The 19,976-nt window shown below is 40.8% G+C and overlaps 1 protein-coding gene across 1 annotated transcript; it reads left to right on the forward strand.

The window, feature by feature from the left end:
• Positions 1-1,364: 1,364 nt before the first annotated feature.
• Positions 1,365-19,771, forward strand: rap1aa (RAP1A, member of RAS oncogene family a). The gene is made up of 8 exons (XM_030783965.1): positions 1,365-1,390; positions 12,826-12,914; positions 13,319-13,387; positions 14,137-14,193; positions 15,517-15,657; positions 17,387-17,530; positions 17,841-17,960; positions 18,921-19,771. The coding sequence occupies exons 2-7, from the start codon at positions 12,858-12,860 to the stop codon at positions 17,928-17,930; spliced, it is 558 nt and encodes a 185-aa protein (XP_030639825.1). The 5' UTR covers positions 1,365-1,390; positions 12,826-12,857; the 3' UTR covers positions 17,931-17,960; positions 18,921-19,771.
• The last annotated feature ends 205 nt before the right edge of the window (positions 19,772-19,976 follow it).

Consider the following 19,976-nt stretch of genomic DNA (forward strand, 5'->3'; position numbering starts at 1 on the left):
CATCTACTGGCAGGGTGTGCTATTGATTATGCATGCGTAGTTGGAATACTTGTTGGCTGTCATTTAAATGAAAGTGAAAAAGTATACTTTTCAGATCACTGTTACCAAATTTCACCTTGCAGATAGTGTTGATTGAATTTCTACAACTGTCCAAATCTTCAGAGATAGAGGGAAACTCTATTTCTCTCAAAGTGAGGCGTAGCAACTCACTGGGTGGAATACCCTTTGTTTTGCTCAATACATATCTGATGCAACATCTCAAACAACTCTTGAACCCATTGCAACTGGAGTAGTTAATTAGCATAGGGCTTGAATTAAAAAAAAACAACAAAAAACCCCCCCCAAAAAACAAATTTGAAAAACACTACACCAGCAACAGCTGTAACAGCTCCACAACCCAGAGCTCAGGGTTACCGAAGAAATGATTTTGAGCTAATTAAACTTTCCCTGGACAAAAACGGTGTATATATGACTCAAGTGGCTGAGCAATGTTGGTGGAGGGGTACTAATGTCCTTACGTTTGCCTGCATAGGCTACCACACACAGGGCTCAGATGTTTCCTGCTGTCCTGCTACATCTGTTTCCTCTGCTATATTTGAACAATGAAATGCTAGGGCAGTTGTTTTAAGGGAAATTCAGAGAAGGAAACATGCTGCTATAGATGTGGCAGGACCTATCCAGTCCATGTCTTTGAAATCCCTCCAGAGAAATTACATATACAATACAATAACAATATTACGTACAAAGCTCTGTACAGTTTTAAATTTAACTACTGATGAACTGATGTCTTGAACTTAAAGGGAAGCAGTTTTCTGTAATAAGGCAGTGGGGCTACTCTAGCTAGTTAGTCCACTTTAGTTGGCCTACATTGATAGTGGGTAGGTGCTTACTGCGAGTTCATTTATTTATTTTTATACTTTCTTGCCTGAAGCGAGAACATTATTGCTTTGAAAGGAGAACCAGTTTTATCAAATACACAGTAAAAGCATCTCTCTTTCATTCTCTCTTTTATAAATGATCGTGCTCAATCCATTTTCAAAATACTACTAAAAGAAAGGTAACAAAACTAAAAAAAAGTGACCCTTATTCATACAGAAACTGGTTGTATCTGTTGGGCTTTGACCATAAAGATTTATGACATGCGACCACATATTTACATAATTTTGCATGTTTTCATGTTTGTCCAACACCGTAACAACTGAACGCGCCCTGAGGGTTTAAGTATACTGTCGTCCACATAGCAGCCACAGCCAATCCTTGGGTTCACCTCAGCATTTGTCCAACGTTGCCCTTTTAAGGACGCCAAGTGGGAAACTGGGGAATGACGTTTGCAGCAGCGAGCCAAGAGTTGATCTGAATACCAGTGGAGCGGCGGGGACAGCAAGATACGGTATGTAGTCAACTTTGCGCGTTTATTCTTGATTATCAAAGCAGGTCGTTCGCGTGGTCATATCATAAAATTAAAGAATTTGATGTTCAAGGGATTCTAAAACAAGTATGCCTTGGCAGACGTCCAAGAAACTGGACTGAAAACTCCAGCCCAGACGGGGATATTGACTCAATATTGTTGCTAGTTAGCATAGCTACTTTAAGTTCAGGCCGGGCGGAAGGGGAATTAGCTAGTTAGCTTGCTAGCTGTCTCACCAGCCAGCAGGCTAGTCCTTCGTCAGCTTGTATGGTTTTGGTAGGTAGCAAGCCAAGCTAACGTCAAGTGTGGCTGCCGTGTACGCCCCACTCGTCTCGAAGGTTGAATATGGCGGCGGAAGATTGTATAGCTCAACATTTATATGAGTTTCACTGTTGCTTTTCAAAAGACTGTTTTATGTGTTAGCTTATTAGAAACAAAGGAGCTACACAGTAGTTTCGTTGTTGTTAGCCAGCAACTATATCCCACTGCGAAGGCGTATTTAGACGTCAGTTAAGTCACCCAGTTTGCTTACGACTAAACTGTCCAGCCAGGGTTGGGTAAGCTAGAGCATATTCTGTCTCTTGCTAATTAGCTTGTCAGCTAGCACATTTTGGTTAGCTTAACACCAAATTAGTTAGCTTCAGAATTTATAACGCTCATCTGTTTGAGAACGACTGTACGTTATAATTTTTCTGGAAGTTTTTAATGCTTTCGTATAGAATGATGAGTTCCCTCCTTGTCATTTATGTCATTTTATTTTGACCATATATTGTCCTTGTCAATCAAGCTAACCATGCTTGTGCACTTAAAAAGAAAACTTGTGAGCATAAGCTAACACTAGAAAAATAAGTTTCCCGTGTAGTTTTATAAAGTTTTTGTCCCAAAGCTTAAGTAGTGATTTCATGTTCTTTATAATTACTCGCAGTAGTATGCAAGATATGTGGTGTTATTTCTGTTATCACTTGGTTTCCCACTAAGCTAGCCTAAATAGTATAGTGTAGAATTACTGTAAGTTAATTGCCCTTGTTTGGACAGAAGTCTTAATATATGTCTAATGCATTAGCTTACTTGTCAGTCTTTAGTAGTAATCCCTGTCTTTCTTTAAGTGTCCATTGTGACATATTGTAGTGCAGCTGTTGTGTCAGTTTCTCGTGCTCAGGTGGAAAGCAGGTTGTGTCTTTCAGATTCAACTCTCAGCTCTATGAACCTTGCAGACCACTATGGTAATATTCTGAGAAAGGAGGTGACACTAAGGTGATATATTAAACACCTTGTTGTAAGTTTTGTTTAGAGTTGGGGGCAGCCTTGCAGTTTGTACTTGGAAAGCTGGACATGTTTATAGTAGTTCAGGTTCTGAGAGACGTTTTATTTTGAGGGTAGCCAAACCATTCTTCGTTTTTGTCAGGGTGTCTAGTATTTTTCCAGGTGTTCATGGTCTTACACATGTGCATCAGTTATGGGATTTTGTTGTGTAATATGCATTTTTATGACCTAACCTTTTCAGTCCTGCACAGTCACTCTGATTTGATTGATAAGTGTGTGCTTGCTAGTCTACATTCATGGCTGTAAATTCATTTCTTAAGTACAGCACAAGAATTTGGTGAACAGCATCAGTGCAGTGAGTTCCGAATACCTGAGTGTCTATGCTTGAGCACCATAACAACTGCATACAACAGCATTCCTGAGCTTGTTTACTGTTTACAGACCAAGCCAAGCAGTTGATCCTGAAATACTGCTGTTGTTTCCTTTGCATACCAGTCACAAATCGTTGGTTACTGGATTTGGGAGCTGCATTTTGCTGTATTCTTTCCATCATCTGCTATGTGAGTGTGTGTGTGAAGTGCTTTGTTTAATGAAGGCATTTTCTAGTTTCTGCTGAGGTGGAACAACTCTGTCAGAAGTGCTAGGGTCCTTCGGACATGCGTTTTTTTGTTTTTTTTGGTTGATCGTTGCTGTCCAGAGTGGTCTTCAGAAATGATACTGACTCACAATTAAGTGTCAGTCTGTTTTCAACTTTCATTCACTCCTGAAAAGGTTTGTTTTTACTTACGAAACTTTCAGGGAAAAACTTTGACAATTTTTTTTTAAATGTGGGCCTGTGTGTTAGTTGCCTATTTTTGTCTTTTAGATCTGATCAACACTATACTAAGATCTATGATCTATCACTTTATCCAAATCTACCTCTTTAGATAGGTTCCTTTGATTTGCCTCAAATCTGTTTGATTGTAATCAGGTCGTGCTATTAGTAATTCGTCAAATTAGCATAATACTTCTTTTAAGTGTATCTTGTGTTTTTTTTATTCTAATATGTTGTGCTTAACTGGTAAATATTTAAATTTTTAGCAATGGACTCAGGCATGCATTGGGCTTCATGCTGACATTTCCAGTTTGAACTCTCCGAAGACTTGGACATCCTCATCAGTTTTCCTCAGTCTGTTAGTACACATCAGTCTTCACAGTGACTACAGATTTGTGAAAGTGGCAGAATGGCAGGATGTGTCACTCGTGTTAAAAGGCCATTGTCTCAGAATGTTGCATTGACTATTTGCAGAGATAATCAGACGGAGGGAAAAAAAATGAATGGAAACAAATGTAATCTATTAAGGCTTTTCTCATTAGGAATCTCACTAGTTGACTCAAAAGCTCAACTTCAAAGGAGCTTATCAACCATTCTCTTTGGTCCTCTCTCTGGATGTGATTTGAGAACGGGTCAGAGCCAGTGCCTGTGCCTGTAATCAGGTAAAGCCTCTTTGGAAATGAGCCCGTTTGCCCCTCTGTGCTTCTCCTTTGAATTCTGTTATTCAAGAGCCTGGAGGATTCAGAGAGTCCCTTGACTGTGTGCCTGACCGTGGCACGGACGAGACGCTGTTTTGATCAGGGCTGAAATAATTCAGGCCTGATTATGGTGATGGATTCAGGCTCATCTCTGTGGCCTGGCATCGTAATGAAGTATGTTTCCTGTGCTTTATGAAATTCATGAACTCAAAATGATCTTCTTCCCTAACTCTGAGGCTCTTTTTTTTTAAAGTCAGTAAGACAGAAGTGCAGAAAAAAAGCCAGCCTTTGAAAGCAGCAAGCTTATCGTAGTGTTCATTCTAGGTAAAAGGAAAATGGAATATCAACGTTTGGTTTCATGATATATACATAGTAATGTTATTGTAATTAGACTCCAGTATGATCTCATCTCATTGCGTTTTCCAAATGAAACAAAGTAGACCAGTGGGTTAAGTTTAACCTAAAGGAGTATTAGTATCTGTGGTGTGCTTCAGAGCTGAAGACATGTGTTCTCTTGGCTGAATGTGTAGAGGTTTGAGTTATGAGTGGGTGTAACTTAGCACAGTGTCTCTGTTGACATCATTCAATTTTGTCTGGCGACCTTTGTGTTTTTTGGCTCCCTAAAAAGAAAAGGAGGTGGGAAACAACGCAGTGTAACCTTTTGAAAGGAAACTCTTGGAGACACTTAACTAATCTAACACCAGTCTCAGTTCTCCAAGTCACCTCTTGATTCCCGTTTGCTGGCTTTGGTCAGAGCTTGGTTCAGTCGGGTTATTGATGATGCAAAGCAGTATTTAAAACGTCTTTTAGTACAGTGAAAAGTAATGGTCTACCTAAATATTCTTCCAGCTGTTGTTATCTGAGCATGCTCAGGATCAAATTGATCATGACAGAAACAGTGGTCCTTATCCTTCATGTAGTTGGTTACAGGGACGTCTTGTCACCCGTTTCCTTTTTGACTCGGCCTCAGAACTGTGACTGTGGAATTTCCTTGTCGGAGCATGTGCCAAGCTAGGCCTGTTGGAGACCATTTTTGGACAGGGCAGCAATTGCAAGTGCCAGGATAGATGCTTGGCACCATGCTGGAAAGACAGGAGTATGTTGGCATTGAGCACGTGGCGTAGTAAAAATTTGTTGGAGGGCTGGGACATGCTGTCTTTGCTGAATTTTTGTGGGAAATACCAATAGATTTAGATCATGTTTGGATAATGCACTGCATATTATCACACTCGGCATTGCACACAGTACTGGTTCGGAGGGCTAAGTGTAGAAAGAGTTGTTGGTAACGTGAGTCTAGATAGAGAACTGAAACCATAAGAAAAAGAGAGTCTCTATTATCCAATCAGAAATCTGCTCAAAGTAGAACATTTCCGTTGTGCAGATGGCATGTTCAGTATGTTTGTGAAGGGAAGTTCACATCCTTGGCTACAGTGGAATTTATTACAGCACCAAGGCTACTAATGCAAACCCTGGAGTGGAGAAAAAGCCAGCCTGATCAGACTGCTGTTTGGCTCTGTCATCATCAGTCAGTCGTGGGCTCCAGACGAATATCTTTCCCGTAATGGTTCTGGTGCAAATAACAATTGAGTACTAGCACATGAAGTAGTCACACACAAAAAAAGAGGAAAAAACGATTTGTGCATATTCATTAATGGAGCTTTCCTGTTCTGTTGCATACAAAAGCTCACTGTTCATCATATTGGCAGGAGATTATCAGTTGCATCCCAATTAAATGCAGCTGAATGTTTCTGAAAATAACCAAAGAAACATTTCACTCTTCTCAGTTCAGCTATGCCCTTCTCAAAAAAACTTATGAAAATAAGAATTTTTTCTTAGTTACCAAAAGCAGTAGTTTTGGGGTAATGGAAACTCTTTCGGACCAGAGGAACTTTTTCATAGTTCTTAGATCTGTTGGAGGAAGTACCCCCTTTTTTGTGTGTCCACCGTACAGGAATTGAAGATGAACACAGTTCTTAGAATGCCATTTTGAGGGACTTTTTTAGCTCCTACTTTAGGGTAGGTACTCTCCTAGTACAAGAGGAACCATGAGTGACCTAAGTGTATGGTGATTAGGGCTGGGCGATATGGCAAAAAATATGATCATGATATTATTTTCCATACTGATCAATATCGATATGTATCACGATATATAATTTGATAATGCTGCCAGTTTGAAGAGTATCCTGATAATGACTGAAACCAGAGGGATCAGTAGTTTAGAAAATAGTTTATTTACAAAGATAGAATAACATAACGTAAATATTTAACTATGCAGATGTGCTTTATCTGCCTTAATAAAACAATACAAGTTAGCTTGCCATGTAACTTATCAAAATAATGTAAATAAAGCTAAAAACTGTGACTACCATCAGAGATTTCTTTGGCAGGACAACAAATGCAAAAGATTTGTTGTGTTTCCCATCTTAGTTTGCACCGACCAATGACGTTTTTTGCAGACATCCAAACCACTTCCATGTAATTGACGTCATGTTACCTTTTTTGTCAACAATTTCCTCAGCTTTAGAGGATAACACCAGTTAACTTTCACTGTCGCTTTCAGGCACCTCGCCGGTTCACTCATTTTTTTCCTAGTTTCCAGAGCTTTCTTCAATGCCAGTGGCTCTAACAATGCTTTGCGGTAGGAAATGGGCGTGTAAGCTAAAAACTGCAGACTGACTGGCTGATGTTGCGTTTATTTCTGTTGTGTGATAGGCTGTTAGATCTGTCCATATCGAGTAAAAAGCTTGTCGTTATCAACACAAATTTTATCGCGATTCCGTTTCGAGATTGTTTTATAGCCCAGCCCTAACGGTGATTGGTCCAGACGTAAGTGTACGTTGATTGGAACCGCTTTTTCAAAAATCTGGCTTGCGTCACTTCAGCGTTCCTACTGGCGGTGTGAATGCAAACAGAAAAAAAGCGTTTGAAGGTATGTAGTTCTCGGGGGACCTTCCCCATAGGTAGTTTCTCTCAATGAGTCCCTAGAACTGTTTGGTTCGCAAAGCGCCTTCTGTGTGCTCGACTTATGCTTTGCAGTAAGCACAGCTCATAGTATAGCTGGTTTTGTCATACCTAAGGCAGCCATTGGGAGCCAAGTTAGAACTACTTTTCTCTCTTGCTAGGATTCCCTTTCATCCCGTGCAGTGTTCCCTGCTTGGCTATTTTGAGATTTTGTGGGGTAAAGGTGGCACTGGCATTGAATCAGACAGTGAATTCTGTTTTTAGACAAACATATCTATGGTGTGCTCATTTTTTCCTGCTTGCCAAATAGCTTTATATGACATAGCTCAGAATATTGTGGTTAAGCATGTCAGTAAGTTAGTGTCTGTAAAACAAGTACAGTAGCAGTAGGTACAGTTTCATTGCAGTATATTAATGAACGTAGTCTACATACCACAGCTGTTTGTTTTTCCAAGATGTGGTTTCATGTTTTGGGAGGGGGAAGGACTGTGACTTTCTATATTAGCTATTCAACCAAAAATGAAAACATCTTTTTTATTTTTGTCCTGGAGGTGCACTGATGTAATTTGTGTCAAATTTAAAGTCACGGATTCACAAATTGGTGACCAAATTGGTAGCCTAGTAACCTGTAGCCCTGCAGTCAAACTTCAGTTCTTTCAGTCCACTTAGTGTTCTCAGACTTGTGCCACGTTGCATTATTTTTCTGTCTCAAGTCTCAGACTAGTCAAGATCACTTCTGCTTTTATGTGTTTGGTCAGCTCAAATCATTTTTGCAAATTTGATTACTCAGCTAAAAAGTTTTTCTTCTATTCCATGGCAGTATGTACCTGCAGGGACTGTGGGCCAAAGATAAATATCAGTTGAGTGTCTTGACCAGTTTGTTCTGTTGATCTTCCCTTTGCATCAGGTTAAGCCCCAAAGCAGCCTGACTGAGACAGAACACAGCACTGTGCTGGAGGACCAGAGAACAGAGCTCATGTAATGGTTACACTCTGCCTTTTGATGGGTTTGTCCAGAGTTCATGAAAGGAGTTCACCAAAACTTGTGGATATTTGAACAGATAACACTTACTGCTGTGTGAATATAGATGGACGAGAGAATGCTTTCAGTGTTTAGGATATACATTTATCGATATCGTGCATAACTGTGGTAACGTGTGTGTGTGTTTGTATGTGGGGGTGCTTTTGTGTTTGGGGTTTGAAACAGTGAAGCCTTGTTTAGGTTTGTTCAGTAGCAGCATGTACGAAAATGAGTCTGTAGGTAGACAGATATTCAGTGGGCTCAGTGCAACTCAGCACGGAGAGAGCTGATGACTGAGAGCAGCGACATTCTCTTCAGATCATTAGTGTCTGACTGAGATCAGTTCTAGAAAAGGCGCGAGTAGCCTTGTCATACTTCTCTTTGCTTTAGCATCTTTACAATGGAATCCCCTACAGCAAAGGCACATAGAGCAGTGCTGGGCCTCAAGCCCATTAGGTCAATTGAAATGCTTATTGTTTTTCTTTGATGTGCATAGTTTTGGGTTGTCATTTGCAAGTGTATGCTGTCATTATAAGTGTGTGTGCGTGCGTGCATACATTTTGTGTACATATGTATGTTTTGGCTTGAAGTTTGAGTTTCAGAACTCCCTCCTTGAGGCTTTTTCTTTCTGAAGAGTGATACAAGAGTTTCAGCTCAGCTGAACTGGAAAAAAGAGCTGTTTTGTTTTCCCTCTTTTTGCTGTGTGGTTTCTACACCAAAAAATAACCAGCACATGCCAGTTCTGGCTTAGGACATCTCCGGTCGTTTTTTTTTAACAGCGCATGATTTCTGTGTCCTTTCAACCAAATTAGTCATCTTGTTCACAGTGTGACTTGAGATCCATAATTAAGCAAATTAATGTTAAACTGCTGCCTCAAATGATGTTGGGATTGTGTTTGCAGTTTGTTCAAAGGTCATATATAATAGTAGCGTCAGCAAATTTTAAGTATGCTCAAACTTTATTATCCTACAAGTACTGCTATGGTACTGACTGGATCCATTAACGTTTAGTGTCTTAGACCACAGAACTAGCTCTTAACACACCAGTCATGCAGTCTTGATTCCATGCTCTTGGTCACAGACTGCTTGTTTTCACAGTACTCACACACCTCTCTGGTAATGTTTAAAGGCCTCTTAAACACGGCTTGTTAGAACATTTATCAGCCGACGTGAGGAGTGAAAGAGAAAAAAAAGAAAGCGTGGCCAGATTGCTCCTGTATTTCAAGTTACCGGTTATCAAGCACCGGCCTTATCTCCACGGCCGGGTATGAACGCTGCCGTGCCGTTGGCAGCTTCCACCTCAGACCTGGCAACCTGTAAACACTTAACATAGTTCTGCTTCATTACCATGTGTGCTACTGGAATGAAGCCTGGACTCTCACTGATGTTAATGCGCCTCAAACATCGTGTTTCCACCGTATCTGCCCAACACTCTCTTATCAGCTTTACTCAAGTAGGCCCACGCTAAATGTCTCTCTGCTGCTGCTGCTGCAAATGAGCCACGCTTGTGACATGTTTATGTATTTATCTATTTTTTTTTTTTCTTTTCTTTTCCTCCCCTCAATCTGCGTCAAAGCACATCAAATGGCTCAGAAAGCACTGCGTCCTCTTTATCTGTGCCCGGTGAATTGTAGCTACGTTGCATTCTGAGACAGATTTGGCTTTGTGAAGAGACTACAAGGACAATGCTTTTTAGTCATGCTGTGCGCACTACAAAGTGCACTCAGATCTCTGCTCTGATGATGTGAGCTCTTGTTTGTCTAGTGGAGAAGGGGGAAACAATGGTAGCTTCGTGCCACTCTCCCATCAGTCTTGGGTGCCCGGGCGTACATTACCAATGCTAATGAGGACGAGGGAGGGCGGCACTGCCAGTCATTGATGGTCAGACAGTGATAGAGTGACACGGGCACACTGGTTTACCACAGACCTCCATTCTTCATTCCACAACCTTTTATTGTTTTGTTTTTTTTCTTTCTTTTGTTAAACAAAAATAGACAACGTTAAAAATGAGAAATAAACCATTATCGTTTTCTTTGCTTGAAGGTAGTCTTGTGTATTTTTCCACTGGAAATGTTTAAATATCATCTAACGATGAGGGATGGCAGTGCGCATGCATTGGTGATGCGAGGGTATGGGAACGCTCCACTTGCAAAGATGAAGTGTGTATAAACTTTTCCTCTGCGATGTGCGTACATAGGCGATTGTGGTTTGGTGACCCCCGGTTTCACTTGTGTCAAGGCCTTGTGCATAACCAGAGATGATGCATGTTGGCAAGCTGATGGTGCAATAAGTGAGCTCCGCTTTGAGGCGTAGGGTTTGAAAGTGTGTGTCCACATAAACCTGTCAAGTCAAGATGGCATCTGGTTTGTGTATACCCTTAGATGTCTTTGAAGGCATTAATAAACAGACCAAACATAATGAGGTCTGTTTCCTTATTGCACAAAAGCCTCATCTCATTCTCAGTTTTTGGTTTTGATAAGTAAAGACTTGCACATGAAAAGCAAGTTCACTGCTTGACCTCGGACAGATACGTTTTGTTTTTTGTGGACAAGGGCATGTTTTTACTTCTCTTTCCCAAGTTCTGAAATGGTCATTTTAGATACAGCCTGGACTGGCTTTAGATTCTGAGTGAACTGTTTGGTGGGAGGGATGTTAAGTTTTTTATGACCTCAGATTTCTCCCTGGATTCTCCCTGGACCCTGTGGCTCCTCTTGCTGACCCTGGTCTGGCCCTTTTGCTTATACTAGACCCCCCACCCCATGCCTCCCTCTCCATCTCTGGGTGTGTGTTTAGGACAGAGGAGTCCATGCTTTATTATTTCCAGGATTGGGTTGGGTGTAGAACACACTGCTTGTCATCTCTTAGAAAAATCTGAGCTCATTTAAAACATGTGTTTTCATTTAAATCCATCTCTAGCATTCAGCCAAATTGAGATTTATATTGCCCTAACAACAGCTCTCAAATCTCAGTGTATTAAGTGCCTGTTTGATGGAAGAGATGTGTTTAGTATCGGTGTTGTGAAAGTGTTTGCAGAATGCAGAAGAGTGCAGCTCTTGACGTGCTGCAGCAGATAACTCTGAGATTAGCAGTGGATGCTAAGAAGCACAGGATTGCCAAATTGAATCTGCCGGAGGATTTTCGAGTTGACATGCTGCTCTTTGATAAAGTGTGTCAGTTAACAGATGAGCCGAGCATGAAGGAAGCTCGAAAACGTTACCCCAAACTCAAGAAACGGCAAAACAGCAGCGTGTTACTGCCGCCAGTATAAACATGACTGTTAACCAACTATCCATGAACTTATATCTGGAAAATGTGTAAAATGAAGGAATGGCCAGACAGACAGACAGACTGAGACAGTGAGAGAGAGACAGACAGAGAGAGACAGACAGAGAGAGAGAGAGAGACTGAGACAGTGAGAGAGGGAGAGAGGGGAAAAAATAGAGCTGTCCTTATATGGCCTGGCCTTAGGCTAAGCAGATGAGTTTATGTATGCTGCCTCGGACCATCCGTCATATTTCCCCAGAATAGTAATATTACAAAAGCAAGGGGAGTAAGAAACTAGGCTCTGAACCACAGAGTCATTTTCACTCTCTGACGGCTCCCGCTCCTAACGAGAGAGAGAGAGAGAGACAGAGAGAGAGAGAGAGAGAGAATGAGAATGGTGGAAGGAAGAAAGAGAACAGAGAATCAGAAACAAGGGAGGGTTTTTTTTTGTGAGATGCAGGTCGCAAAGGGGAAACTTTGTGTTTACGTTTATGGAAGATCTTAATTCAACTGTTTGACCCAAACCATCAGCTCCCCACTTAGACCCAGTGTGGTATGACTGTGGAAACCAGAGAAAGCAAGGTGGGCTAGGGCCAGACAAGCTTCAAATGCAAATTTAAATTCAAACCAGAGAAAGCAATGTGGGCTAGGGCCAGACAAGCTTCAGTGTGTAGAGCTGCAGTACATGCTTTTGTTCAGTTCAGTTCTGTTTTCAGTTCAGTTCAGACACGTGCACAATAGGCTAATTAAGGTCTTCAGGATGTGGAGAAAAAAAGATTAAGATGAGATGTTTAAAATTAGAGTTAGGGAGAAAAAAAAAGTAGACCTTGTAGAGCAGGGTTGTGAAGGAGGTGGATTCATTCTGGTGTTTTAGTAGGAGAATAAATACTATTAGAAATCTGGTGTTGTGTAACAGGACACTGCTCAGTAACTGTAACTGAGAATAAATTCACCAAATATGTTTTTGGCTTTTGACACACAAGAAATAAACTAGCTTAGTCACTTCCGAACATGACAGCGAAAGGAACTCGTACAAATGTAAAATACAGGCTTCTGAACAAGGCAAATCAGGTTTTTCCAGCAAAGGTATTTTCGAAACGAGAGAAGTCTTCGGTCCAAAGCTGACGTTACATTCAGATAAGGGAACATAGATCAGGGTGTGGCATCCTAAGTCGCTCTGACCGTGTCTCTTGGTCGGTTTGATACGTTTGTTGAGATCCTGTAACTCCTCACTCCTTTAATAATGACCAGATGCTGTTGATGACCTGATTTCATGTTTTGTGGTTTAGATGTTTTGTGGTTTTCCTCCTGCAAGTAGATGTCTTTGAAGTGACTGTGAAATACACAGCCTTTAAATGTGGAGCTAAACTGTTTGTGTTTGTTTTGTGACCCTGTAGACTGTTGCGTTGTCCAGTGAAGTGACCCCACCATGCGTGAATACAAGCTAGTGGTGCTAGGTTCTGGAGGTGTGGGGAAATCAGCACTGGTAAGTAGAGAGAACCGTCTGATGGTAATAGTCATGTTCCAGTTGGAAAATTTAAGATATGTGTGATTGTATATACAAAGGAATGTATGTATAAAGTGTGTGTGCGTATACACATACATAAATAAGTAAAAACATATATCTTTTTATATTTTTTGTTGTTGTTGGCAGAGTAGCAGTGTGGATGAATGAGACAACAGTGGCTTTTCAGTTGCTATAAGTCCAACTGACAGTGCTGTATGATCATTATTATTCTCTCTTTCTGCCTCTGTCTGTCTCTCTCTGCTTCTGTCTGTCTGTCTCTGTCCCTGTCTTTCTGTCTGTTTCTTGCTCTCTGTCTCTCTGTCTCTCTGTCTGTCTGTCTGTCTGTCACTCTCTCTCTCTCTCTCTCTCTCTCTCTCTTGCAGACAGTCCAGTTCGTACAGGGAATATTTGTTGAGAAGTATGACCCCACAATAGAAGATTCATACAGAAAGGTAAAGCACCACTGTAGCCTTTCAGACCTTCTGGCATTATATTTACAGTACACACTTGGGATGTGACGATACCAGAATGTTGGCAGTCAGTTCCAACACTAGTGAAGTTCCACAGTTCTCCATATGTGATTCAATACCACAGCTAAGTAAAGAAAAGCATCCTGACAGAAAATTGATTTCAAATGTGAGGAATTGTCCTAAATGTTGAGCTGTAACATATTTTTTTTGTACATATATATTTGAGTGCAAGCAGTAGTCCAAATGTACTGACATGGTGACAGACCATTGTTGTGTGTAAATATTGACTGAAAAGGCTGCCTATATATTCTGTTGTGACTTGGCTGAATGGTAAGAATGCTTCTGTGAGCTACGGCCTAAACCAGTCAAGTCATTTTGCACTTAGTTATATCAGTTTCAATTAGTGTTAATGTCTTTTATTGCTACAACAGCACCACTGCACACCATGTTCATGTGGTGTTTTTCTCATTTTTCTCACATGTCAGTGGGTGTTTTCAGGTTTTCCTCTGCGTGCAGTCTGTCAGACAAGGGTGCGGTAGCAATTTAAACTCAGTACCTGCTGATGCTGTAGAAGAACTAGTTCCGATACTTTTTCTGAATTTTGGCATCGACTTGGGACCAAAGTGTCAGTTCTAGTGACATCTCTTGCGTGTGCGTGCACACACGCGCACACACATACGCACATGAAAATATGGTGCAATTATCTTTTGCATTTTTTCCCCCTTTTGCAGCAAGTTGAAGTGGATGGGCAGCAATGTATGCTAGAAATCCTGGACACAGCAGGAACAGTGAGTGAAACACACCCATTTTCCCATGTCCCCGCATGTAGTCTCAGCACTATGTTTTTTTTTTTTTTTTCTCTTTCTTTTTTTCAGTTTACACAGGAAAGCTTTCCGACATAACACAGAGAGTGTGAACAGTTTCTGACACTTAGGACTTTATTGTCAGACTGTGACTTCTGCGACACATACCGCACAGCCAGAAACCTCACAGCTCCCTCAGCATGTAATGCTCTGTGGTACTTAAAGAAGTCTGAACTTTGGCCCTCTTCACAGTGTGGTGTTTACATGAACCAGCTGTAAAATCAAACATGTCATATCTACAAATAAAGTTAACCTTTTTCACGATACTACCTCAGACACGGCGGCTCATCTACGCTAGGTAGCTACTAGTGGTGGCTAGTGAGCTGGAAACAGGGGAGGAACAAACCTCCCCTTTAAATCTATCATTTATTTCAACCTGTACCCGTTAATCTGCCTTGATTAACAGTAAAACTAATGATTCACATAATAATTAACACCAGTCGAGTAAGTAGAGTAAATGATTACCAGTGTCATTTCATGATAGTATTGTTTCTCCTTTCTGAACTGTGTGGCGAATGTTATACCCACATGTTCTTGTAATTTGTGGATAATTGTACTTTTCGCTCTCTCCCCGATGTCAGGGAATATTAATGTCAAATGCGGCCGTTTGATTTGCAAGATTCTGCCGTTTAAATACTTTGCGAAACATTGTCTGGATTGCCTGAAGCTTGTGTGCTTTAGTGAAAGCTACAGCGTGAAACTGTTCACCAAGGATGGCGATTATCCGAATACGTACTGGAAACCTAATCCCTCAATGTGTTATACGTTGTAGCTTTCTTGTGTTGCGAAATTCAAATTTAAAAAAAGAAAAGGGAAGCAAAGTTATTGAAACTGATCTTAATTTCTGAGAATAAACTTTTTTAGGTTAGAAAAAACAGGGTCTCTTATCTGTGTAATGCAACAGCATTGAGTGCAGTGCACAGTAAATTTTAGCACTCAGGCCTCAGCCAGTTTGCAATAAAAAGTAACTCTCACAAAATGACACTGATAATCATTTACTCTCTTTACGTGATTGGTATTAATTATTCAGCAAATCGTTCGTTTTATTGTTAATCGAGGCGGATAAACGGGAACAGGTTGAAGTTAACAACAGATTTAATGGGGAAGTTTGTCCCTCCTCTGTTTCCAGCTCACCAGCCGCCACTGGTAGCTACCATATTGTGGATTGTCATAAAGTGAAATTTGACGCATAGACGATGTGTCTGAATTATAAGAACACGTGACGTGTTTTGGTACTCTGCGCTACAGGAGCAGTTCACGGCTATGAGAGACCTGTACATGAAGAACGGCCAGGGCTTTGCTCTGGTATACTCCATCACGGCACAGTCCACGTTTAACGACCTGCAGGACTTACGAGAACAGATCCTACGAGTAAAGGACACAGAGGACGTAAGTGCTGCTATCACTGCAAAAAAAAAACCCCCAAAAAAAGACCTAATGGAAGAAATCTGATGAAGTAGGACAACCCACAAGTCTGAAGCCATTAAAGAAAGTGGAGATTATTTTGATGCTAAATTAAAATAATGAACACAGTGGAGGTTATCTTTAGATTGGTAGATTAGACCCTGGATCCCATTTACACAGATGCTTTATCAGCAGACATATGTGGTCCCTTGTTGGTAGACATGTGTTGTTGTTTTTTTTTTTTTAAACTCAAGGCCTGCTGTTTTCCTGATGTACATGCACGCATATCCGTGAAGATTTAACACCTAGTGGTGGGCATGTGTTGACAGTGTAACTTATGTCTTTATTGCAATATGCAAATATGAGCCTAATCTGCCCTCTAGTCACTTTGAGTCATTAGTCACTTTGAGTGGCATTAACAGACCGTCAGAGAGATCAGTAATGTCAGCCGTTTAAAACCTGCCCACTGGACACACACACATGCGCACACTCATGGTTGGATTCCCATTCGTTGCTCTGAAGCAGACTGTAGCCTCATCCTGCCGGTCTGAAGTCACAGTGCCATTCACAACCGTTCACACTGGGTTGAGATTGTTGTTTTCAGTGGTCACAGGTCCTTGATCGATACAGAAATTCAGTCCCCTTCAAACAAGGTTGTTTGTTTGTACCTCTGCTGTTGTTTGCTGGTCTCCATTTGTACCCGCTGTGTGGCACCATGGTGTGTGTGTGTGTGTAGGAGCTTAGAGTATAGAGATCTTTAACATCACAGGCTGAGTGACACAGCAGCTGTGCTTTTTTACCCTGTTTCTGCTTTGTGCCAGACAGCCACAGTTTGCCACATCAAGACTTGATGCATTATTCATTCTCTGGACTAAACCTGTTAAGTCCTCCAAGTATCCTTGGCAACAAGCTTAAGATATAGTTTAAGCCCTAAGGAATACTTATATATAAAAAAAAAAAAAAAAACCTGCACGGTGAAAGCTGTAATAGTGTGTAGACCATGTGAAGCTTTGACTAATATGGTATTTGGTAAATACGGCTGTAGAAAACTCTCTTTTTTTTTTTCTTATTGTTTGGTGCTCAAACAGCTCTTCCTCCTCTCCTGTGGCTGTTTTGTGAATCTTAATGCTGTAAATGTATTCATCACATCTTCACATAACCCAGTTTGTTAATGCAAACGCCACTCTTTTTTTTTTTTTTTTTAAACATCTCAACCCAAGCATGGTCACAGCTCTGCTGGTCAGAGTTTCCATTCTATACAGGCCACACAAGGCCTGCAGAGGTTTTTCTTGAGTGCTCTTCATGGAGCATGCTGTGTTTGTGTATAGACCGCATTACCCTGTGTGAAAGCCAGTTTCCCGTCAAAACTCTGAATGCACTGAGGAGAAAATGGCCCGCCACACACCAGATTGTGGGGAATTTCATGAATATCAGTGGTTAGATTTGTGGTGCTGTTGCCTCATAGTTTCTCTTTCTGTCTCTCTCTCTCTCTCGTTCCTCTTCTCTTTCATTCTTTTTTTTTTTCATTACCCTTTTTTGGTTTCTTGTACTATTTGTCTGTATTTGTGCTTTTCTCTCCTGTTAACCTGTCTGTCTGTTTTTCTTTCTTTGTGCTCTGTCTTTCTTTTATCTTTTATTTTGTTTGTGTTCTCTCCTCCATTCCCTCGCTCTCTCCGTTGTTTAATCTCTTTCTCCTCCCTGCCCGTGTCCCCAGGTGCCCATGATCCTGGTCGGGAACAAGTGTGATTTGGAGGATGAGAGAGTGGTGGGGAAGGATCAGGGCCCAAACCTGGCCAGACAGTGGAACAACTGTGCCTTTCTAGAGTCCTCAGCTAAATCAAAGATCAATGTTAATGAGGTGAGAGACCATGGCCACGCCATTTAACCTTCTCCTCTGGCCTCTTTCTCTGTGTGGAAACCACCACTGCCCCCTATCTGTCTGAAATGGGTCCTGTTCCATCTGTCTGTTCTGAGCAAAAGAAAGCTTTCTGTCTAAAGAGATGCACCCTGTGAAATGAATTGTTTACAGTGTGAGATCAGATCTGTCTGATGCGCTGTTTCCTTTAGCTTACCGCATCCTGTTTGCCATAAAACATCCTGTGGAAAAGTGTTTTAATGGTCTTTTACAAGTTAGACTTTTCACCCCTTTTCCCCCCGTCGTGTCCCAGATCTTCTACGATTTGGTCAGACAGATCAATAGGAAAACGCCGGTGGAAAAGAAGAAGACAAAAAAGAAGTCAAACTGTACACTCCTCTAAGGCCTTGCCCCAGCAGCAGCTCTGAGCCAGGTCTGCACAGCACTCTTCACTCACTCCCATTCAAACCATCATCTCTCCTTCACTTTTCCTCTTGTCTCTCAAATCCACCGCTTACTGGCCTTACCGAGTCTTACTTATGAGAAAACAACAAGACAGCTGTAGGGCTCGCAGTAAGAGTGTGGTACATTACATTCTGTACTGAACACACAGATTTGCGATATTGTGTTCTATGAGTTATGAAGTCTATTAATAGAATCCCTAGCAGCGTGTTAAGTGGGCCATTAGTTGAACCCAAAAGCAGCCATCTGCCTAATAACTCCCTTTGGGATCGTCACTTATTTAATACACTGATTTGGATTGAGCTCAGGAGAGAAATGGCTCCACCTGCTGTTGGTTTAGCTTTACTGTTTCTGCTAGTATGGAGAACATGATTCCTTTTTTAAAAGATTGCCTGAATAGAAACTCAGCCTTAAAAAATGCACTTTTTTGAACTTGTGTGTTCTTCATTGTTTGTGACCAGTCCAATAATTGCGCTTATGAACTTAGTTCTTCTTTTTCATTCATGTTCAGTCTAGTAATTCAATGACTGTTTTCATGGTGAGGGGGAAAAAAATCAAAAGCTGAGAGAGCGATAGTTTACTCCTCAGCCTGTAGAGGGCAGCAGTGGACAAATGTCTTCACTGACAGTTTATGGATTTACTTTTTTGTGATATTCGAACAGCTTGTTATGCCCAGCAAATGTTTAGAACAGGAATGAAAACCATTTATAAGCTGAAAGCTTTTACCCAAGAATATTTTAGACCTGTTCACGTAGGCGATTCTTACCATTTACCAAAGTATTGTGGCGTCCAGTGTTCTTGAGAGACGGCGTGACAGGCTTGTAGTTTAATAAGGAGGAGTTGGTGTAGACTATTCACTTGTACACCCTCCTCATTTCTTAATGTTTTGTCCTGGTGGTGAAATGTTGTCTTTTCTTTCTCTGTCTGTTAGAATGCTGTAATGAAGAACTGTTGCCCAATTGGCCAGCATTCCAGTCCCTTTCAGCAATTGGAAATCAGAAAAACGTCGGGGGTAAAAAGAAAAAAGTGCAACCGACCAAGATTCACTCCACGACCCAAACGGACCTGTGGACCAGAAGGAGTGAGAGAGGATTCAACATTTCTCATATACTCTCTTCTGCTTTTTATACTAAACACCTCTGACAACTCGCCCCCCGCCCTCTCATTTTTGGACAAGGAACAGTTGTGAACACACTGTAGTGGAAAAAAAAAAGTTTTGACTTCATCAAGCGCTTACATTTTTTTGAAATTGACCATTTTTTTAAAAGGTTTAAAAAAGGATACCTGTTGACATTGGGTTATTCAGATCAGTGTGATTTCTATATACCCTCAAAAGAGTTATGGGCACATGTCAAATGATATTAATATCTGCGAGTGAAATCAAGTTTAAGTAACAGAATTTGTATTATCATCCTGTACCCGCTGCACTAATTGTGATAGATCAAAGTTCATAGCTGATGTTTCTCCCATTTTGCCAGGACTTTTTCTTCATCAAATAACATTTTTTTCTTCCTGAGTGACTTTGTTTTATATTTCAAAAATCAGAGCTTTCATATTTCCCATAATATATTCTAATTCCATTTTTTTGCATAGGGATGTTGTGGAAAAATGGTTCTTTTATAGAGAGATGTGGAAAATGAAGTGATTTCTGTGTCTCTCAAAGCTGAAAATATATTGTACTAAAACCAACTCTAATATTTCTTCTTGTGTTTTTCCTGTCTCATAAAAAAATAATAATTTTTCCGACTTTTATGAACGATTAAATTTTAGTACGTTTTCATTATGCTCTTTGGTCATTGCATTTTGTTTTAAACCTCAGCTCTGACTTTACTGATATTTTTCTGGTTCCGTTCTCAGTGGGGAAGGATGATATCAAATGTTTGAAGTAGCATTATTTGAAACTGACTTCTCCGTGTCTCTCAGAGAGTACTCTTGCAAGACCTAACTATCAAGATGACAACATTGAGAAGAAATCATGCTGCAAATG

This window comes from Chanos chanos, chromosome 9 (assembly GCF_902362185.1).
Source record: "Chanos chanos chromosome 9, fChaCha1.1, whole genome shotgun sequence".
Classification (NCBI taxonomy): domain Eukaryota; kingdom Metazoa; phylum Chordata; class Actinopteri; order Gonorynchiformes; family Chanidae; genus Chanos; species Chanos chanos.